This window comes from Austrofundulus limnaeus, unplaced genomic scaffold, assembly GCF_001266775.1.
Source record: "Austrofundulus limnaeus strain Quisiro unplaced genomic scaffold, Austrofundulus_limnaeus-1.0 Scaffold1513, whole genome shotgun sequence".
NCBI lineage: Eukaryota > Metazoa > Chordata > Actinopteri > Cyprinodontiformes > Rivulidae > Austrofundulus > Austrofundulus limnaeus.
Window position 1 is genome coordinate 853 of NW_013953915.1, and position 23610 is coordinate 24462.

Sequence of the window (23610 nt, forward strand, 5' to 3'; positions counted from 1 at the left end):
GGAATTTACCTGGTTAGTACAAGTTATGTAACCTCTAAGTACCAAGTATGTATCATGTAATTACAAGATACACACTAGAAACATATCCATATCTACAACGTACATACCTAATAAGTACCAGATACATATAGAGTATGTATATGATAAGCACCTTGTAGAGAACCTGTATGTATTTGGTACTTACCTGGTTAGTACAAGTTATGTAACCTGTAAGTACCAGGTATGTATCCTTTAATTACAAGATACACACACGATACATATCCATATGTACAAGGTACATACAGTATTTACCTAGTAAATACCGGGTAAGTACCATCTATGTACCAGGTACATGTCTGGCCTAAAATCCCCTTGAATTTCTGAACTCAAAGATAAATGTAGTATTTTCTAACCCCCTGATCGTTGACACTTCCACCTTCTCTGCTGCACCTGCAGATGTTAGTTACGCAGTTCCAGACTCGGGGTACTCGTGGAGCGAGTCGGATGCTTCAGAGGTTTCCGGTAAGTCGTTTCACCTCTTTCTAAGAATCCGGTGCTCTCTTACACCTTGTGTCTGAGTAAAACGCAGCATGCTCACGCGACCGATACCCTCTGGTATCTGCCGACCATGTTCGTGTTGCTCCATGTGGGAAGTACATGCAAGCCGTCTCCCGTGACAGTGTTTACATGCCATCTGCCCGCCATATGAGGGCTTCTTTGAAGTGTAGAAGAGGAGCACGGGGCAGGATATTAGTGCATGTGCAACTGTGCCAAGAGGCTGTTGTTTTCATTGGTTTTGGATTGGTTGGGAAAGATTTGTGACCAGTCCTGACCATGAAAACGCGGTTTTTCACCCTAAAGTTTCTTCCACTCTAACTGGTTTCATAACATCCTCCTCCAGCTCGGGATCACAGGCCTGATATCTCAGATTATGAGCGCTGGTTGTATAGCTTTGGACCGTACCGTAAGTGTTTTTTTGTTTCATTCTATAGCTACTTTCTGGGCACTAACAGGTTGTTTTTCATCATATGAATGTGTCGGGGTTGCACACATGGAAGAACTGCATGTACAACTTGACATTATAGCTCATCTCTTTAAGTTACTGCTGAGWTACGAACATTAAAATGATTGATTCTATAGTTGATATAAAAAAGGAAACTATATTTGGTTTGTAGCTGCTGCCTTTACAGTGACTTACAAGACAAGACACAAAAGGGCAGCACAAAGCCGTCACTCTAAGATTACATGTTAGCCTTCAAAGCCTAAGGTTTTGGGTTTGAGCTATTCTCAGAAACCACCACAAAAATATCAACAAAAGAAGACATTTAGAGAGAGAAGAGCAGGATCTAATGTTGTTTGAGGTTCTTGTGTCACAGTTTGCACTCACTGGAAGTTGTTTTGTTACTTRCAGCCCCCAGATCCACAGACTCGGACGGCAGCCATAAATCGCCRCCGGACCCCGGCCACAGTGAAGGTGAGCATCGTATTTTTAGATCTTTCTTTAAATGTCACTTTCCAGGGTGGGATAAAACAACTTACTGGGTGCACAAGTTTGAATTTATCATGGATTAAATACCTAAATATAAACACACACCCCATTAATTTGGGCYGATGTTTCAGATTTTTGTTCCCGGGTCAGCCCAGAGACATAGGGACTGATTTATCAACACTTAGCACATGATAAACACGAAAGCTGARTTATTAACGGTGCGCAGCAGGGACTTGCTGCAATCCATAAATACGCAGAATATGTGACGATTAGCAGAACGCACAAACTACTGGAAGGATATGCAGATGCAAACATTTTGCACTCGTAGTGATTATCAAACCGGYAACTGGTCGCGACCAAATGCAGCCACGGTGGCAATATTCAAATTTTATCTATTTATTTATTTAAATAACACAATGAAGACAAACATTTTAACAACTGTGCAACATTTCAAAAACAGAAACAAACGAAGAGAAGGAGAGAGAAAGGAGAAATATAAATAAATAAACTGAGCTACTAAAATAGGACAAAATGTCACTGGTCTGAATATTGGTGGAATTATGAGTAATTTGAGAACTGGTAATTAGCAAGTATGGGCTATTATACACAAAATTTAATGAATGAAAAAATAATGAATAAAAATAAAGAATAAAGAAGTGAAAAGAAATAAATAAGCTGGTTGAAGGGGCAAATAAATAAAGACATATCAACCAAAAACAAGAATCAAAAAAGTTGATAAAAATCCATTAAATGCAAAACGTGAAACAAAAACAAAAGTAATTTTATTTCAATTAAATCAGTAACTAAAATAATCTGTATATGTTGTGTGTAAGTTAATAACATTAATTTGAAATAAGTATAAAGAAATAAATAAAAACAAGGGCAAAGTAGGTCCATAAAAAATCTSTGTTGTGTTTTTCATTGAACTCTTTAAGAAGGAGAAAATAGTTAGACCAAAAGTCAAATTTGTACCCTTGTTTCTTCTTTTTAAATAATCCCAGAAGCTGTGGAATGGATTCTGGAATAAAAACATCAATAAAAACCCAGAATTCATGCCCCTGATGACAGGATGTCAGTTTCTGCTTTAACTTTATAACTGCTTCTGCTTTAGCTTTCCAGTTATGAAAATAGATGCAATAACTTCTCATTTCAACAACTTAACCACTTTTTTTTCTCTGTTTTAAATCATTTACAAGCTGCTCTGTAGTAAAAACAAAAACATGCTAACGCTGAGCTTATCATCCGTGCAGTGGAGCCAGAGGATGTCTGGAAGCCAGAAGCGAACCCGTATGAATCAGGTAACACGGCTCTGCTCGCTCTGCTTCTCGTTTTCTCCTTTAAAAAGAGTCACTCTGCCTGTAAACCCTCGGTCCTGACTGCAAGCACGATCCAAAACCGAAGCTATCTGGGGTCAGGACTCGGGGTTTTTAGACTCYGTCTGTAATTGAAGGGAGTTGGAGTGAAAGTCGAGCGGCTCAGTTTCCTCCGGGCACAAAGTTTGTAACAACAAACGCTGACCGACATCTGGGACGGCTGCAAACGAGCTAAACAAACTTTCAAGCTGATGTTGCAAAAAATAAAAAATAAAAAAAAGTGGTCTTTTTATTGCTCCTAGAAAGTAATTTTCTTATACAGTAAAAAAAAAAAAAAAATTAACGCCGATTAACTTCTGTTCCAATGAATTTTCTTTGCTTCCAGGTTTCAGTGTCAGAGAACCAGATTCGGTACAAAGACCACCTCAGACCGCACCACAGTCCCAGGGAGACCCCAGTACGTCCAAACTTACGCCAACTTTTAAATTAGCTTTACTTCAATTTGTATCCAGGATTTAGGTTTAGAAAGGCAAAAAGTGTGTTTAGGTATGCACACCTGGGATTAAATCCATATTCAATGATTTTTTTTCACACTTGATATAATATTTTTAAGTCCTTTTTACCCTGAGGGTKCCTGAGCTAGAACCAGGTTCTTGTGTTTGATGGGTTTAATTTAGCTTTTCTTTTAGCGCAAATAATTTTAGTTTTCAAGCTTTAATACCAACAAGATAACTCTGAGATGAGAATTTTGATTAGACTGCAATAAAATGCATATTTCATTTTTAAATGAGTTGTACTTTTTAAATAGAAACAAATGAACAGATCTGAAGAAATAAAGTGGCATTAGCTTAGTTTATTTTTGACCAAATCCAATTTAAACCCTGATTTCATGTGATGTGTCACACATGATTGACTATTGTCGCCATTTAATGAGACTAAAAGCCAAAAACTGTCAACTTTAACAACAGATAAATATGTCCTCTCAGTTGTGAACCTTTTGTTTAACTGGTTACATTAACACTGTCGCCTCTGAAGCATCATTAAGCTACAGTTTTCTGCAGATTGTAAGGTGGACCTTGCCTTCCTGATGGACGGGAGCTGGAGCATCGGGAAGCGGCGCTTTAAGATCCAGAAAGACTTCCTGTCTGAGGTGGCTCAGGCCATCAACGTGGGCGTAGCTGGACCCATGATGGGCATCATCCAATACGGGTAACCTCCCGTCTTTTCTGCTGCGTTTGACAGACGATGTGCCGATGTGACGGTTTGTTTGTCGTGTCCAAAGCGATGACCCCGTCACAGAGTTCAGCCTCAGGACCTACTCCGGCTCCAGGGAGGTGAAGTCCGCCATCGAGAAGATCGTTCAGAAAGGAGGCCTCTCCAACGTGGGTGAGTGACCCGCACAAGCGTGGAAGTGAAAAAGATGCAATCGTGGCACGGTTTACTACCCAGGCACGTTTTCACATGAGAGGATAGAATTAAGTCTAAATCTGCTGGAGAGCTAAATGACACGTTCCGCTCTGACCAAAAAACTTTGGCTCTTTAGCAGCTCCAGGGGGTCAGCTTTCAGGGAGCGAGGTCAGTTTTTGCAGCTTTGGTTGGTTTGTCAGCGTCTGCGGACTTCCACTCGGGCTTTATGAGCTGCTAAATTTTGTCTGCTGATAGAAATAGAGCGTGTGTTTGCTTCTGGTGCTCTGTAATCACACAACAGTGAGTGATTGTGAAAGCCTCCATTATCCCCAACAGAGCCTCTGCTGCCTTCTGCAGACCACCAACAAGACAACGAGCTGAACTAAACAAGCTGCAGTTTCTGTAAACATGCAGTGAACAACCGCTGAAGCTGAGGGGTTCAAGCTAAAGGCAGAAAAATATTAGCTAAAATGCAAGAAAGCAAACCTAGATAAAAGCAAAAAAGCAAAACATTACATAAAAATAGCTAAATGCTAGCTAAAAATGCTAGTACAAAAAGACTAACAGTAAAAGGCTAGCTAAAAAAGGCAACGGTAGCTAAAAATTAAAGAAAGCAAAACTTGTTAAAAGCCAAAAAAGCAAAAAGGTTAGCTAAAAATAGCAAAAGGCAAGCTAAAAATAATAAAATTGTAGCTAAAAGTATCAAAAGGCTAAGTAACAATAGCAAAGGCTAGCTAAAAGAGATAAAATTAGCTAAAATTTTGTAACTAAAAAGCAAGCAAAACATGTTAAAAGCAAAAATTTAAAGGTCAGCTAAAATAGCAAAATGCAAGCTAAAAGTAATAAAATGCTAGCTAAAAGTATCAGACAGCAAGCCTGAAGTAGAAAATTACTAGCTGAAAGTATTAAAATGCTAACTAAAAGCAGCCAAACACTAACTAAAATGCAAGAAATCAAAACTCCATAAAATCAAAATGTTACCTAAATAGCTAAATGCTAGCTAAAAGTATGAAAAGGCTAAGTAACAGTAGCAAAAGGCTAACAAAAAGAGGTAACAGTGGCTAAAATGTTGAAGCTAAAAAGAAAGAAACACTTGTTAAAAGCAAAAAAGCAAAAGYTTGGCTAAAATCAGAAAAATGCTAGCTAAAACTAGTAATATGGTAGCTAAAAGCTAAAAWCATAAAAAGACTAAATAAAAGCCTAAACACAACTACACTAAAATCATAAAAGGAGTAGCTAAAAGCTAAAAAGGTAACAGATCGCTGAACATGGGGCTACCTAAGTTTAAGTACTGAAAGGGTAGCTGGAAAAAACAAAAAGCTAAAATAGTCGCAATAGTCCAAAAAGCCAAACAAATCAATATGTTAGTTAAAAACAAAATTCGTAAAAGGCTAGCTAAAATTAACAAAGGCTATGTAAAAGCTAAAGTAGCAACAGGCAGAAGTAGCTAGCTAGGTGCTAAAATGATCAAGGCTAACGTGAAGCTAAAATTATTAAAAGTCCAGCTAAAACCTAAAAGTAACAAAGGTCCACCTTAAAGCTAAAGTTGCAAAAGGGTGGTGACAAAAGTTTAGCTAAAAGCTAAAAGTAGCAGAAGACAAATAATAATTTTGCTGAATCAGATTTCAAAGTAAACAATGCTTTAGTTCTATGGAGAAAAATCTTTGTAAATAAAGTTAAATATTTCAACAATTGCAAAACTTACAAAAAACAGAAGTCTTATAATCAATTTCTTGAATGAGRTGAATGTTTTAGCACACGATCAGCTGAAATAGTCCAAACACACAACTCTTTCATTCTCTGGTCTCAGTCACATTTACTGCAGCAGTTAACCGTCTCTCTGTCGCCCCCTGGTGTCCTGACAGGAAAAGCCCTCTCCTTCATCAACAAGCAGTACTTCAGTGATGCCAACGGGAACCGAGGAGGAGCCCCCAACGTGGCTGTGGTCCTTGTGGACGGCTGGCCCACAGACAAGGTGGAYGAGGCGTCCCGGCTCGCCCGAGAGTCTGGCATCAACATCTTCTTCGTCACCATCGAGGGGCCCGACGACAGCGAAAAGCAAAACCTGGTTGAGGCCAACTTTGTAGACAAGGTGGAGTGTTTGGCACAGAGACATCAGAGCTTTGAAAGATTAAAGGTCCCCTCTTGTCTGGAAAAATTATGGGGTTTTAATAAGTTTGGACAAATCCTGGAAACAATATTGTGATTTGGAGTAGGGGGCAGTTTGGGAATGACTGTGGTGGCCATCTTGAATTGGGTTGTCTTCAYTCTTTGTCTTCAATCTTTGATGTTTTGTRGATTGTTTTACCTCCCAGGCTGTGTGTCGGACAAACGGCTTCTACTCCCTCCCAGTCAACAGCTGGTTCGCCCTGAGGAAGGCCGTTCAGCCCCTGGTGAAGCGGGTTTGCGACACGGACCGCCTGGTGTGCAGCAAGACCTGCCTCAACGCCAACGACATCGCCTTCGTCATCGACGGCTCCAGCAGCGTGGGCACCGGAAACTTCCGCACGGTGCTCCAGTTCGTGGCCAACGTCACCAGGGAGTTCGAGATCTCGGACACGGACACCCGGGTCGGCGCGGTGCAGTACACCTACGAGCAGAGGCTGGAGTTCGCCTTCGGCCAGTACAACAACAAGGCCGAGCTGCTGAACGCCATCAAGCGCATCAACTACTGGAGCGGCGGGACCAGCACCGGCGCCGCCATCACCTACGCGGCGGAGCAGCTCTTCAGCAAATCCAAACCCAATAAGCGCAAGATTATGATCGTCATCACGGACGGGCGTTCCTACGATGATGTAAGGGCACCTGCGGAGGCCGTCCATCGACAAGGTGAGAGGTCAACCGTGGCAGAACCAACCTGGTCTTTTTAAAAGTTGTCCAAATCCAACCTCAAGTGATCAAAATCACAAAAAACACCACCATGTRATTAATTATTAAACAAAAAATAATAGCAAGGAAGAATGGCATTAGCAATGGCCTTAAAGAAGCAACCGTTGCTGCTTATCTATCTGGGAAGGGTCAAAGATCAAGTCCAAAGCAAAACCTAAACCCCACATGTGAATACAGAGAAATAGTTTTTGTTTCTGTCTTGTGTTCACACAGAAATTGCATTTTAGGAGCCTCAAAATAAAAACGGTTTTCTTGAAAACAGGTGTCAGAGTCATAGAAATCTTGACCCTTTCAGCTTAAAGTTAAAGTAGCAGTATAGTAGCTAAACATATCAAAAGGCAAAATAAAAGCTAAATCCAAACCGTAACTAAAAGCAGGAAAAGATTAACAAAAAGCTAAAAATGCCATAGTAAAATATAGTGAACAATCTAAAAAGGTAAAGTAGCAGTATGGTAGCTAAAAAAAATCAAAAGGCAAAATAAATCCAAAACAAGACCGTAACTAAAAGTAAAAAAAAAAAAAGGATTAGCAAAAGGCTAAACATGCACAGTCAAAATTAGCAAAGGGCAACCTTTAAGCTAGAATAGCTTGTGTTTTTGTGTTGCTATCCAAAAGGAAAAATTTTGAATTTTTTTTCTTATTTACATTTTTCTTCTAGCATGTTCCTCACCTTGTTTCCTGTTTTTAGTGGCAGAGTTGCAGCGCCACATACAGGCCTGGCATAGTTACTACAGCATTTGGAGGTTTCCATGTGGATGAAGATGTTTTTTTAAATGATGAGAATATTTTTCAATGACAAACAAAAACATTGTTTTGGGGAAAAAAAGTGTCCGTGTGGACAAAGACTTAGATTTGTAAAGTTACATTTGAATGTAGTGGTGGACATTATTCCGCTGATCAACTAGTGGAACAAATTTTTCACTTAGCATATTAGCTTTTTCAATAACTTTGAAAACCATTAGCAGACTAATTAACTAACACACTAATATCAACATGTGTCAATGACAAGTCTTCGGCTCTGAGACAAAGATACATGATGCAGACTGAGTGACAGTATTGTTAGCAATTAGCTGTTAGTGTTAGCTTTGGCTAAATTAGGTTCTGCCAACAAGTTTGATAACAGCTAACTAACACAACTAAGGTGCGATGCAGACTAAGTGGCAGTCATCTTAACGGTTAGCAGTTAGCTTTTAGCATTAGCATCCACTCGTTTATTTACGTCTAGAGGCTTAGCATTAGAAAAGCTAAGGTTTTAGTTAGCAAATTATTAGATAGTCAAGCTAACATTTTGGTTAGCTGTGCCTACCACTGCCTGAATGAACCAGAAGATTTCTGGGACAAACCTTTTAGGACACAAGACCGAAGTTGTTTTGTATTTAGTAAAAACTCTCTGACGGTTAAAGTGTTTGTTTGACATGTCGAGTGTAACCTGCCGTCCCTTCCTCTGATCCAGGTGTGATCGCTTACTCCATCGGCATCGCCTGGGCGGCCCAGGACGAGCTGGAGTACATCGCCACAGATCCGGACAAGGAGCACTCCTTCTTCGTGGACGAGTTCGACAACCTTTACAAATACGTACCCAAGATCATCCACAACATCTGCCAGGAGTTCAACTCTCAGCCCAGGAACTGAGGCCGGAGGAGGGAAGGTGTTGGAAAAGAACAGAACCCCAACTGTAAACTTACTCACCCTGTTGCCCAGATGGTGCTCTTGGACTGGAAGCAAGGCCACATATTTGCAAAGGAAGGGGTTAGAATTCTGGAGAGGACTGTGGATTTTGGATATAAACAAATAAAATAAATGTATTTCTCCACACACTGCAGGTTGTGTTGCTGGTTCTGTAGTCCGGACCCGTTAAGCTAACTGTACCAACAGATCAACCTTCACAAATGGTTTCTAAATGTATGTTTTATAAACATCGGCAAATAATTTACACCATTTTACAGAACATTTTCTCAATATTTAAAAGTTTGCACAACATCTGGGATGACATGCATTAACTTACGCTTTTTTTGTGTGTTTTGATTGACAAGTTTAAATGAAATCAAGGACTTTAAATCTCCAACCACAATTCCTACAGAGAAATGTGAGTTTTAGTCATTATTGCCATCACTTTTTTAATTTCCAGTAGTGGTTCCTTCTAACGTTTCAGTATTTATGATTTATTCTTCATTCCCGTTTGTACATATACTTATTAAAACGTTTTTATTTTATTTTTTTTGCTTGTATGGTTTCAAATAATCTTTTTATTTTAAGCAGTTTTTAATAAAATATAGAAAAACTGAAGAGAGTCGTTTGAATTTTTGGTCAACTTATTAGGATTTTCAGTCGAGGACTCGGCAACCTGAGTGAACAAACTGGACCTAAGGAGATAAAATGGAGTCATGAAGTTTGTTAAAAAAAATTTTTTTTAAATGTAATAAAATTTTTGAAACTGAAAAACTATTTGAAACAAAACAAACAAAAACTTTAAGAAATTTGAAACAGAAAAAAATACATTGTACACTTTGTTACAACGGCCTACCCTAGATTTTAATTATTTGATACAACGGCCTGCCACAATATTTGATTAAATTATAAAATGGCATGCCATACACCATTCATCATTGGATTCAACGGCCTGCCATAATATTCAATTATATGATTAAATGGTATGCCATACTTCTTTCATTATATGATACAGCAGTAAGCCATACATTATTTGATACGACCTGCCACAGTTGATCATATTATGAAACAGCCTGCCATACTTCTTTAATTATATGATACATCAGCATGCCATACTTCATTATTTGACCTGCCATAAAATTTGATTATATGATAAAATGGCAATGGAATAAAGTCGGGCTCGTTTCCGGTGAGAGTTGGACTCCGCCAAGGCTGCCCTTTGTCACCGATTCTGTTCATTACTTTCATGGACAGAATTTCTAGGCGCAGCCGAGGTGTTGAGGGGATCCGTTTTGGTGGCCTTAGGATCGCATCTCTGCTTTTTGCGGATGATGTGGTCCTGTTGGCTTCATCGGAACGTGATCTGCAGCTCTCGCTGGAGCGGTTCACGGCCGAGTGCGAAGCGGCCGGGATGAGGCTCAGTGCCTCCAAATCCGAGGCCATGGTCTTGAGCCGGAAAAGGGCAGAGTGCCTTCTCCGGGTCAGGGGGGTCGCCCTGTCTCAAGTGGAGGAGTTTAAGTATCTGGGGATCTTGTTCACGAATGGGGGAAGAAGGGAGCGGGAGATCGACAGGCGGATTGGCGCAGCGTCTGCTGTAAAGCGGGCGCTGTACCGGTCCGTCGTGGTGAAGAGAGAGCTGAGTCAGAAAGCGAAGCTCTCGATTTACCGGTCGATCTACGTTCCTACCCTCATCTATGGTCATGAGCTTTGGGTCATGACCGAAAGAACGAGGTCCCACATACAAGCGGCCAAAATGGGTTTCCTCCGCAGGGTMGCTGGGCTCTCCCTTAGAGATAGGGTGAGAAGCTCGGTCATCCGGGAGGGACTCAGAGTAGAGCCGCTGCTCCTCCACGTCGAGAGGAGCCAGTTGAGGTGGCTCGGGCATCTGGTAAGGATGCCTCCTGGACGCCTCCCTGGTGAGGTGTTCCGGGCACGTCCCACCGGGAGGAGGCCCCGAGGAAGACCCAGGACACGCTGGAGGGACTATGTCTCTCGGCTGGCCTGGGAACGCCTTGGAGTTCCCCCGGAGGAGCTGGAAGAAGTGGCTGGGGAGAGGGAGGTCTGGGCCTCCCTTCTGAAGCTGCTGCCCCCGCGACCCAACCCCGGATAGGCGGAAGAAAATGGATGGATGGATGGATGATAAAATGGCATGCCAAACTTTTTAATTATGAACTGGTGTGCCACACTATTATTTGATACAATGGCCTGCCACATTTGATTATATGATGAAAGGGCATGCCATACTTCAGATTTATGATACAATGGTATGCCATACAGCATTATTTGACATGATCTGCCATAAAATTTGATTATATGATACAACAGCGTGCCATACATATTTAATTATGATCCAAGTCGTTTGGAATTATATTTTATTAGTTTCAAATCATTTTTCTGTTTCAAAAAATTTTTAAACAAACTTTATGGCCCTAATTTAGCTTATTTTTTCTTTTTTTAAGATGTTTCACCATTTCTTCATGAAAAAGATGACAGACTTTTAGCTGAGAGGCAAAATCATCTTCCAGTTGCTTTTCATTTAACGGTTTAGGAGCATAAAAACCGATGAAGAACATCATCCATCTGTTTATCATGTACAGTGTATCATGATTTGCCTTTCATCACGACAGACTGGAGCAGCGTCCTCATTACTGCAGAGGGACTGTGGTTAAAAACAGCTAAAGTTTCCAGATGTGGGCTAACCTGTCAAACAGACCAACATCAGCTAAACATTTTACAGCAGGTTTTATTTTGAACATACTTTCATATACAAACCAGTGACTGAGAAAATGGCTCATGTAAAGCTATACTCTCCATGTACAACTTCTTTTTTTTTTTCTTCTTTTTTTTAAATTCCTCAATTTACAGTAAACTGGAACCGCAGGACGTTTGTCTCCCATCGAGTGCTGGAAGGTTTAGCTCATTTTGCAAATAGTCCTAAAAGTACTGCACTAATTTCCTGCTAAACACCACGGGACTACTGTAAAAATCATGATACATCACATCGTGGTGGAGCGCATCCACACGGCTGCCGGGGGAAAAAAACAAAACAAAAACAAAAACAAAAAAACTACAGACAGTACACCGCATTCAGTTCAAACAAGAGCAAACTGGACAAAATCTGTTAGTTACTCCTAAAATTGACATCAAGTCTGATTTATTAATTATAAAACCAAGATGGTTTACTTTGGACATGTTTGTAATCTGAAGTGTACACTTGAATCTAACAAAACAAGTAATACATTTAATGTCATCGGACCAGCTTTGCTCTCAAACACACAGAACTGATTTCCCCCCAACCGCACTCAAAAGGAAAAAAAAAAAAAAATCACCCAAACTCGCGCCGCACAGTAAATTTTAAGACTGAATATATATTTTGTTTATTATAAGCATTTGTAATTTTACATCCAATGTTAAAACGAACAACATTGCGACCCCCCCCCTCCCCAAACGCTCTGATTCTCCACTTCCCTCCCCCCAAAACAAGCTTGTTAAAAGAACATTTTAAAGACCTTTTTAAAGCAAAGGCACATTTTGTCAATAGAGAGTTTAAAAAAAGAGAAGGAGGAATAAAGGCAGGTCAGCAAGCAGAGTCAGTCTGGGAAGCAGACCCACTCCTGTGGTTCTGGAACTCAAAACCTGGTTTAGAGGGGGAAAAAAAAGGGGGGGGGGGTCTGGACTTGGTTTCTCTAAGAGGCTGAAGGGCCTGAGGGAACTGTGGATAAGCAGGGGGAGGAAGAGCGGGGCCACTTGTCCTGAGCCTCCTTTCTGTGGAGGGTAAGTTTTAGTCTGCAGGGTCTCACCCAGGCCTGCCTGGATGGTGGGTGGGGGACCAGAGACCAGTTCTCCTCCTGACCGGACCCCCCCTCGCCCCCTGCCATTCCTCTCAAAGGAGAACAGCCTGCTGAAGGCTAGCGGCTACATAGTCTGCAGGTCTGACAGGAGACCGGTGGGCTGTGTGAAGTGGGACTGGACCCCCTCCCCTGCCTGACCGTTCTGCCCCCTGCTGAGTCTCTATTGGTCCCTGATCTCGGGAGACAAAGCGAGGCTGTGAGGGGGGGTGGGGGGCGGGGTCAGGGAAGGGCGGCGAACAGGTAGCTCCACGTCATACAAACACCTTAGCGAGCGCGTCGGCCCCGGCGCTGGCGATGTAGCACTTAGACGGGTGAAACGCCACGTCGTGGATGGATTCCTCGAACTTCTTCCTGTGAGCCGTGAACTCCTGGATGCAGGTTTTACTCTCCAGGTTCCACAGGCGGATGGAGCAGTCGTGACCTGTTCAGAGGAAGAACGCATTCATTTTTTGCACCGTTTGCATGGGTTAAAGCAGAAAAAGATCTTTTGACAAGTACACAGTATAGTATACTACTAACACTATGCACTGTGTACATCTCCTTAGTCAAAGTACACAGTATAGCGTTCTCTAAAGAAGTGTTATACAAAGGCTAATATCTTGTCAATTTATTAATGATATACTGTACAATGAAGATATATATATTGACGATAGATAATGGTATAATGATGACATATTGACAATATTTAATAATGATAAATGACGATACATTGACAATACATGACGACATTTTGACAGTACATAATTACGATGTATAATGATGATATAATGACATATAAAATGARGATGCTTACTGACGATATATGACCTGTACCTTAAAGTTCAACAGGATATCAAAGTCTTTTAAGCCAAGATTGAATATAAATATCGTCCTGGTTGCTGCTGGACAGATACTCACTGCCTGACATGAGATAAAGTCCGTTCGGGTCCACYGCTAAGCTGGTGACAGCGTCCAGGTGGGCCACCATGGAGTGAATCAGCTTCCCACTGTTGTTGTCGAAGAACTTGATGTGTCTATCCTCCTGCGCCGTGATGGTGATCGGGAGCGTGGGGTGGCTGAGGACTTTGTTGATCTGACAGGGAGCGTCTGGTTTGAAAATAAAAAATTTTAAAAGTTTACAACATTCTACCTTTGGTCTTAATGCTGCTTCGATCCCTACTTTCTGAATAGGTTTTTTAGTCACTTTTTGTGGGCGGGGCTTTACGCTTTTCTCACAGTACAATTCAAGGATTTTTTAAGGATTTCAAGCACCTGTATGAACATTTCAGCTCAGTTCAGTTTCACCTGCAGACTCACCTGGCTCCAAACCAGATTCCAGACTTAGGACCAGCTGGCGGGTCTCCATGTTGAAGAGACCGATCTGGCCGTTTGTGAAGGACGTGACCAGGTGAGCGGGTTCACTGCAGACTAGGTCTACAGAGGAGGGAACGCCCAGCTCTGGAACAGAAACAGGACACTATTTAATCCTTTAATTACAAAAAAGTGCAGGAAGGTGGTTGAAATTGTGACAAAGTTGCGCACGTTTGTTTTCGTTGAAAACGGCGAGGGCGGGGGAGGTGGTGTTGGCGTCCCACAGCCTCACGGTGCCGTCCGCGGAGCAGGAGAGGAGGCGCTGATGTGCGCCGCTGTACACCAAACCCCAAACCGAGTCCGTGTGTCCGCTCAGCTCTCCACGCAGCACCGATGGGTCTGCGGCAGAGAACAAACCAGGTCACTTTACATTCTGACTCCTCGAACCTAAAGGAAAACGCGGCGAGTTACCGTATGAGTCGTAGGGATCGATGTTGGGGTTGGGAGTGTTCCAACACTGGATGGTTCCGTCAACTCCCCCGCTGAAACACTGCTCCCCCGTGCTGCTCATCACCACACTCAGCACAGCTCCCCTAGAAGAAATATTAAGGATAAAATGTTACATCMACGCAAAATTAAAAACTAAACCTCGATTTGTGTAGTTTTCATTTTTACCTGTGAGCTCTGAACGTGTAGATTGGCTCCACGTCTAAAGACGTACTCCTGCAAACATTAAAACGAGTTAATTCTTCACGTTCAACCTGTTCTTTATCTTAAAAAAAATCTGCCAATCGTTTTGTGTCTGTGTCGCATTCTTACTTTTTGGCGGGAGCGGTCTTTTGCAGGTTCCACATTTTGAGGGTGTGGTCCTCAGACGCGGTGATGAGGACGGGTTCCACGGGATGAAAGGTCAGAGCGCGGATCCCGTCGAAGTGACTCCGCAGGGTGAACTTGGGGTTCCACGTCTTCCTCATGGCGTCCTTGTTGTTGCCGATCTGAGGACGACACGTCGGAAACTAATGTTAAACCTGCAGCTTCGCGAATCGCAACCAAAATAAGCTGAAACTGAGGATTTTGAATAGATTTTTTAAACCCTCATATTATCAGGATGAACAACCTTTAAATCCCACAGAGTTAAATATGTAGATCGAGCCTAGACTCAAACTTACGTTGCTTTTCATTCAACTTTGTAGAGTCTAAAATTAGCCGTTTGAGTTTTCAGCTTGTGAACGAGAAATTAACAGAAAAATATATTTAATGACAAAGATTTGGAAATCTTTGTGAGATATAATAGAAAACATCAAATTCAACAATATTGAGAGAGTTTTGCTGGAAACCCCTTAAGTTTTTATCCCTCCAGTTGTAAAAAAAAACATTACAGGAATAATTCATCTATATGCAGATGACAGTGTGGTGGTCTTGAAGCAGATAACTTTCACATATTCTAGATTTAATTGAAACTTTTTCCTTTCTGGCAGGCAAAAACTATTCCAAATTCCCTTGAAGGTTGTATATTTATACTTAAGAGCCCTAACATCAGAAAATGTTTCCTCTAATGACAAATATGCTGCTTGCAAAAAGGTGCCATAATGAGGAAATATATTAAATTAGAAATACTTACAGTGGATGAGAAGATTGACATCATTTATGGCATTTTTACYATTACTTTTGAATTAAGACTGCAGGGACTGTTTTGAAATAGACGAGAAAGATGGATTAGACCATAATTTGCCTAAAGTATTGCATCCCTTTCCTTTTTTTTTCAGGGGGGTTCTACAGCTTAAGTGGAGTTAAATTTAAGACTTTTTAAGACTTTTTAATGCTACTCGAAAGGAAATTTAAGACCAAATTCACAAAAACAGTTAGCGACAATTATACCTAAATGTTTAATACAAAACAACCAGCTGTGAGAGATATTTGGTAAACTATTTTAAAAAATAAATAAATGTGAACAGTTATTTTAATACATTTGTTGGAGAAATATGTAAATGTATGATGTAAGAATTGTTGCTCAATGAGTTAAACCTTTGTTTTTCTTTTTTGTAAATTGAAGAATATTTTTGATTAAATTTATTTACTTGAGAAAAAGGGGCAGATACTGTATAATAAGATTTTTTTCTTCTTCTGCTACCTTTCATTTAATTTAATTTATGATTTGTATTTTTATTGTATATTGAATTTATGTTGTTTTTAAAGAAATTAATAAACTCAAATAAATAAATAAATATTTCAGATGAATTACAATCATCCTACTTACAATATATAAACATTTTAAAGACCATGGAAAGATTTCTTTATTTAAAGGCCTTACTTTTGATTAATTCAACGCCTTTTAAGACTTTAAGGATCCGCAGGAAACCTGTTTTCTTAAAACTACAGCCGTGCACCCCAGTGTTCCTMTTCTTGATGTTTTGTTTTTTATAAAAGTAGTTTTTCATTTAGGAAAGGAGAATCAGTCATTCTTATCTTCAATGTTTAAAATGTTATTTGTACAGATGTTGAAAGTTGTAGCTGAACAAACATCTAACCCCTGAAAGATTAGAATAAAAAAAGAGAAAAAGTAAAACGGCAGGCTTACGTCATACGCCAAACTGTCGGCCTCGTTGGCGACAGTGAGCCCTGCCAGATCCCCKAGACCCAAAACGTTCTCCATGGCCTCGTCTGTGCCGATGATGAAGGACTTTCCTGAGGTGGGAGGGAAAGTGAGRGCCTCAACTGTAGCGGGGGGGACAGGACAACAAACGGTTACAAACTGACATTAATACCAGCAGAAATGAGTTTGTTTATATTTTTCCTGAAGCACCTTCGTCCGGTCGGTTTCCATCGTGTTCATTGAAGCGGGCCACGTTGGGCCGGGGCTGAGGGGCGGACGGGGGCTGCATGTGGGACAAGTCCTCTCCATCCCTCAGGTTAGCCAGCATATCTTGCAGCTTGGACCGGTTGGGCCCTGGTTAACAAGTCAAAAAGTCAACAAATCTGACCCGCAGCGACAGAAAGCTAAGAAATTATAAAAAAAAAAAATCAGAGCAAACAGAGAAAATTGAATGGGCTACAGAAGGAAAGCAAAAATAAAATATAKGAAGAGGATGAAAGGCCAGCAGCAGAGTCCTGAAAGGTAGAAAATGAGTTGAGGCACATTTATCTTAACAGGTTGACTGTGTGGAGAGAGAGAGAGAAAAGACAAGATCTTTTAACACAGATCTTCCAAAAACAGAAATTCCCTCCACACAATCACCAAAGTGATAAAGCACCAAGAGAGCAGAAAAAAAAGAAAGAAAGATAAATGTGTTAATTTAGAAGAGCAGAAAGCAAAGAGTGTAAAAAAAAGAGGTGCTGGAGTCGAGTGCGATGGAGCAAAGTTGTTGATCTCGTGATCAATCGCAGCAGGAAGCAGAGCTCGTGTAAAAATCTGAGTGGTAGTATCCTGCTGAGTCACGTCTCAGAATCACAGAAAAACATCTTTTATTAGCTACTGATTCCTACCAGCAGCTGAAATATAGTCCCAACACGGCTGACGGGAAAGAATAAAGATGGTGTTGGTTATGTTGTCACTAAAAGACACAGAAACAGATGACTATAGAGACTATGGCAGCCCAGATGGGACACAGATGGTATCATCATCGCTGATAAGTGTCACATGAATCTCTGAAAGATTACCAGCATGGATGAGATGATGGCGTGAGTGAAGAGGGGGGAAAAAAGGAAATAAATGGGACAAACATGCATCGAGCGTTAAAAGATACAACCCTGATCCTGAGAACGTCACAACGTTGTGTCAAAACGTGAATAAAAACAGAACGCAATGATTTGCAAACCTCTAAGAAACAGTCAGTTACACTCATATTCCTTCCCTTTCTGTGGAACAAGACAAAAAATAAAGAAAATAAAACTAAATTCTTAGAATTTTAGGCAAAACGGACAAAATTATTGGCACTTTCAACTCGATTTTTGGTTGCACATCCTTTGGAAAATCAATAAAAATGATGAAATCCATCACTTCCTTTAATCATCAGTTACCTCTTACACCTCTCAAATGGAATTCTGGATCAGTCTTTATTCACAAACATCTCCAGTTCTCTCCTATTAGAAGTACACCTTCTGCCGATCAGCAGTTATAAGAGCTCTCCACATGGGTTCAATGGGATTTAGCTCCAAACTCACTGCTGGCCACTTCAGAACCCTATTGACGTTTTGCAGATATTCAATATAACGATTCTGTTCAACACTAATTTCCGATTCCGATATTAACCGATATTACAAACCGATATTAAGGTGACAACGCATATCTCCTGTCAGGGACATTATGCCTGCTTTTACTGTGATACCCCACTACATTCATTCCACAAGTCTGTACAAAATAAAAAACATTTCATTGAAGTTAAGAAAAAAGTGCCATATTTATTTTTAACATTTTATCTCAAACAATGGTTTGGACCATGCTCTCCCTGAGATAATCCAGTTTGATGATGTCATCAATCGCAGACCGGTGAACGACTCTGGAACACAAGCATTTATTAAACACATTTTGGTAAAAACCCAGGCATTAATTTATCGGGCTTTTGTTATCAGAAGGAAAATCGATGCAGATTTTACATTTTTTATGCTAATATCGGACCGATAACATCTGTAGGCCGATATTGTCGGACATCCCTAATTACGACCCAAAATCCTTCGGATCTTCAGAGGTGGCAAAACAACCCCAAAGCATCTTTGGACCTCCATCTTGGTTCAAATCCCGGCCCTGAGACCTTTCTGGGTAGAGTTTGCATGTTCTCTCCGTGCATGCGTGGGTTCTCTCTAGGCACCCTGGCTTCCTCCCACACACCAAAAACATGATTGTTAGGTTCATTGGTAACTCTAAATTGTCCCTAGGTGTGAGTGAATGGTTGTTTGTCTTGTTTGTCTCTATGTGTGGCCCTGTGATGGACTTGTGACCTGTCCAGGGTGTACCCCGCCCCTCGCACTGTGACAGCTGGAAATGGGCACCAGTGACCCACGCGACCCTGAAAGGAAGAAGCGTGCACAGAAAATGGATGGATGGATGTTTTGTTATGATCCGTTTTGAATAAAATATAGGATTATGAGGTTTTTAAATCATGGCGTTCTGTTTTTATTCACATTTGACACAACTTCTAAGAACTTGGGTTGTATTTGGGAAGGGGAAGCACTCAGGAGGATCGAAGAGGTCAGAGAAGCCGGAACAAGGAAATGAGTAAAAACAATAAAAATGTTCGGGCTTTGATTCGAGGCTTTTTCGGCRGAACTCAGAAAAAAAAAAAAAGGTCAGGCTCAAAGAGAGAAGAGGGAGGGAGGCAGCAATGCCTTACGGGACTTACTCTTCACCCCCTTTTTCCCCTTGCGCTCCTTTTTGTACTGCTCCTTGAGCTTGGTTATCAGGCCCGGGTCCACGTCCCAGGCCTCAGAAATGGGACCCTGGTCGTCTTTTTCTACACAAGAGGAACAAAACCAGACCGAGAGGCTGTTTGAGGACCTCTCTTACTCTGCTGGAGGGTTTCTCAGACCTTCAGGAGAGCAAGCGGGGACGTTGAAAAACTAAAAGCAGCACTCAAAAGCCTCTCCTGATTCTCTTTATGGTGTATTTTCTTGAGTTTGATGCCACGTGTTGCAATAAATGTCTAAAACATCGTGAAATTTCATTAGTAATCTAATACTTTTCTGCTCATGAATGACTTCAAATTTAAAAAAAAGGATTTTTTTCAGGGATTGTGTCTGAATGAGTGTGACTCAAAGGGAATCAGGTTGATCTGACGACAGGAGTGGAAACACATTGTGGTCTTTGGGCTGGATAAATGGGGACACACAGTGAAGACAGATTACAAAATATATGATTTAAACACAGAGACGCTCCCGTTGTCGTGAGTTATGACCACAGCATGATCGATGAATGACACGAACTTCATGAAAAGTCACCAAATAACTTCAACGCTTAATTATGGGATTATTTTATCTCGACCGACACGCGTCTTACCCCAGTCCGTGCCGTCTCCGGTCCCTCTGGACTCCGAGGTGTCCATGTTGTCGAGCGGCAGGAAGTCGAAGCTCTTCAACGCCTCCTCCGTGTCGGGGTCCTCGCTGGTGTCCATGCTGGCTGGCAGAGACGAKGACGGGGGGTTCTTTCTCATGATCTGCGCAGACAAAACATAAACAGAGAGAAACTGAACACTGGGAATACTTAATGCTGAAAGACTGTTGCTGAACGCTGCTGAAGAAGATGAAAAGGTTTGATAGCAAAACTGTTAATGCAAAAGTAAGAAAACAAAAGTGAAAAATTATAAATTAGCAGAAAATGGTAAAAGAATATGAAAACAACAAAAAGTAGCTAAAATTAGCAAAATAAAGCTAAACGTAGATGTTAAAATTAACAGAAAGAGGGATGAGAAAAATTTCCAATTTGAAAGAAAAAGAGAAAACTTGGAATTTGTTTTGAAATAGCTAAAAAACCTGAAACTAGCCTAAAAAAGCTTAAAAAGTGGCTGAAATAAATTAAATTAGCACAAAGAAACAAAGAGATTGTTTGTTAAATTAAACAGTAAGAAGCTGAAATGATCCCAAAAAGATGAATTTAGCATAAAAAAAGTTAAAAACAGCTGAATTTAGAGAAAAGGTAGCTAAAAACACAAATAACGGTCGACATTAGAAAGCAGCAGAAAGAAAAATAAAAAAGTTTGAATTAGCAGAAGAACAGCAGAAAAGGTCAGAATGATAGCCAAAGCTAAAATTAGCACAAACAAAAAAAGCAGCAACGGAACAAAACATAAAAAGTTCGGTAAAGATTTATGAACTTTTTAATGGGTTTAAGGATGTTTGAACAAACTTCATTCATTTTAAACGAGAAAAAAAGTCAGAAAAAGCTAAATATCTCAAAAAGTATAAACTGCTGAAATACTAAAAGTCACTGAAGGAGCTGGATGTTTTATCTTTTACAAAAGTTGCGAAACAAGTTTCGTGGAGAATAATATACGGACAAAAAAAGGATCTGAATTATCGTATTTTAATCGCGCAGCAACAGTTTGGAGCTCGACTGCGTTCGAGACGATGAGTTCCTTACAGTCCTGGATTCCACGTTGGTCCTGTCTCTCCCCTCGCTGTCCTCCTCCTCGTCTTCGTCGCTGAGCTCAGCCGCCGCGTGCTCGATTAGTTTGAAGGCCTCCAGGACGGCGCTCGTGTCCGAGAGGTCGGCTTTCCTGCAGAGGCGTCAACACACAGTTAAAATCTGGAGACACTTTTGTTTTTAAAGCACAAACATCATAATCTGTCCCGTCAGGACTGATACTCCGCTCACCCCTTGGTGCCCTTTGTTGTCGAGTCCGTCCCGTTGACCAGTGGCTCGGCGCTCATCCGCTCGCCCGTCTTCCCTCCCCCGTCCCCGGCGAGCCCTAGCAGAGCTCGGACTCGTTGGGACTTCACATCTAAGATGGTGTCTGTGTAGCCCACCTCCTGCAGGTACCTACAACAAAGAGATTAAACATGTTGAAGACACCTTTCACACTTATATCATCTACAGACTGATGGGATTACTGAAGGTCCTCCTCCTGTTCCAAACACAAATAAACACCRTAATCTGGGGTGTTCATTCAAGCCAAGGGCCAATTTATTATAAATATATMAAATAAATTCTTAAAGGAATACAAATGTTTCTAAATTAATTTTTTTTGTATCATTTAGCACCTAACGAATAAAAACACCCCATAAAACTATTAAAGACTATCAAGAAATTTTTAATTTATTATATCTTAAGAGAAAAATTTGATCATAATCCAGCAAATCATGTTTAAAACCCTCACTAAAAATCCCATTTTTTACTTTGAAATGAAGAAAATACAGTAAAATATAGTTAAAGTGGATTCTCTGTTACTCTTTTCGCACAAAAATCGAAAATTTACTTCATTTTCTCGGCCAGCTGTCATTAAAGAAAAAATGAAACCATAAAACTATTTTACATTTTAAGCATCACTTTTCGGGCCTCGAGCTCTTTGTTAATAAAAAGCTAAAAGTTTTAAATGGTAAGTTAGGTTCTACATATATTTAAAGTTTGGCTCATGAAGATAAAGTGCTGATGGTCAAAATTTGTACCATTTCCTTGACTTAGTTTTAAAGTTTTTTTTAATTATGCTTAAATCTTTTCATGTAAAATAAGTTCAAAAACAACAGTAGAAACTATTTTTGCTATCTCTCCTAATAAAGGAAAGTGTAATTCCTCAGGATTCGGTCTACTTGACATCACCAGGAATGCTGAGACGAGATGAGCAACTCATCAAGTATTTCCTGAACCCTGAGGCAACGGGGGAACAACCTCCAGCAACTTGAGCGAGTGAGTAACCAAACAGGATTAGATGTTTCTGCACATTTTTCATCTATTTGTTCARCCAGACTGGGGCAGACGATGTGTGATAACATCAGAGCCCAGGACTGAYGAGGTAACGACAGCAGCTGCCCAGCAGAGGGAGCTCTTCACCATAGTTTATTTCAGGACTCTGGTGCACGGGAGTCCATGACATAAAACCTGTTAAATAAACAAGTTGCTATACAAACTGGATTTGTTTTTTGTTGATGGTTTTCAGYTTGAAGGCAGACGTTTGAATTTGCTGACTCACTGTCTGAGGAGCTGCCGGCCTTGTTTCCAGGACAGCTGARTGTTGAGCGATCCAGAAGTCTCGTTCTCGTTGGCCTCGTCTGAAGYAGAGGAGGACACAAATCAGGGCTCCGTTTACAGACATTGTTTCCACCGTGTAAACACGACAGCAGCAGCGCCCGGGAAACTAAACCTTCTTTATCACCTCAGTGAAAACAAACGACAAACACAGCTGAAGAGTGGACGGTACCGTCCCTTTAAACTGATTTAAACATTAAACCACTGTTTTCTCATGGGGGTTTTCCTCTGCAATTTAGTTATTCCTGCTTACTTTGTATTTTATTAACAAAAATATTCCTTATGAAATAAATCAAATCGCCTCAATAAAAACAATCTCTTTAAAATGTTTCAGCAGACAGTACTTGGTCTAAATTTGTCTCCTAATGCTACTATTAGCTAGTCTTTAGTTGCTTTTACCTACACTTCTGTTGATTTTAGCTTCTAGCTAGCCTTTTGCTACATTTAACTTCTAGCTAGCTTTATGTTTTGTTCGTTTTAGCTAATGTTTGCTCCTTATAACTAGTGTTTGGCTCATTTTAGCTAGTGTTCGGCTCCTTGTGACTAGTGTTTGGCTAGTTTTAGCTAGTGTTTAGCTCCTTATAACTAGTGTTTGGCTCATTTTAGCTAGTGTTTTGCTTCTTGTAGTTAGTGCTCGGCTCATTTTAGCTAGTGTTCTGCTCCTCGTAAATAGTGTTTGGCTAGTTTTAGCTAGTGTTTAGCTCCTTATAACTAGTGTTTGGCTCATTTTAGCTAGTGTTTTGCTTCTTGTAGTTAGTGCTCGGCTCATTTTAGCTAGTGTTCTGCTCCTCGTAAATAGTGTTTGGCTAGTTTTAGCTAGTGTTTAGCTCCTTATAACTAGTGTTTGGCTCATTTTAGCTAGTGCTCTGCTCTTTTTAGCTAGTGTTTTGTTCCTTGTAACTAGTATTCGGCTCATTTTAGCTAGTGATTTGCTCCTTATAGTTAGTGCTCCGCTCATTTTAGCTAGTGCTCTGATCATTTTAGCTAGTGCTCTGATCATTTTAGCTAGTGCTCTGATCATTTTAGCTAGTGTTTTGCTCCATGCAGTGTTTT

The 23610-nt window shown here is 40.6% G+C and overlaps 2 protein-coding genes across 2 annotated transcripts; one reads left to right on the forward strand and one right to left on the reverse strand.

Annotated features, from left to right (window-relative positions):
- Positions 1–435: 435 nt before the first annotated feature.
- Positions 436–8895, forward strand: vit (vitrin; the record flags this gene model as incomplete). The annotated part of the gene is given in 10 exon segments (XM_014032682.1): positions 436–501; positions 881–943; positions 1391–1453; positions 2719–2766; positions 3167–3238; positions 3843–3990; positions 4064–4167; positions 6054–6280; positions 6504–7017; positions 8531–8895. Coding segments are annotated over 10 exon segments (1484 nt in total), but the record flags the coding sequence as incomplete, so codon positions are not given.
- Positions 8896–11468: 2573 nt separating this feature from the next.
- On the reverse strand, positions 11469–22580 carry LOC106535630 (striatin; the record flags this gene model as incomplete). Its single annotated transcript, XM_014032683.1, is given in 14 exon segments — positions 11469–13017; positions 13494–13682; positions 13893–14033; positions 14118–14285; positions 14358–14479; positions 14562–14609; positions 14706–14881; positions 16465–16601; positions 16690–16833; positions 19223–19333; positions 19876–20032; positions 20956–21091; positions 21190–21354; positions 22502–22580. Coding segments are annotated over 14 exon segments (1943 nt in total), but the record flags the coding sequence as incomplete, so codon positions are not given.
- Between the last annotated feature and the right edge of the window lie 1030 nt (positions 22581–23610).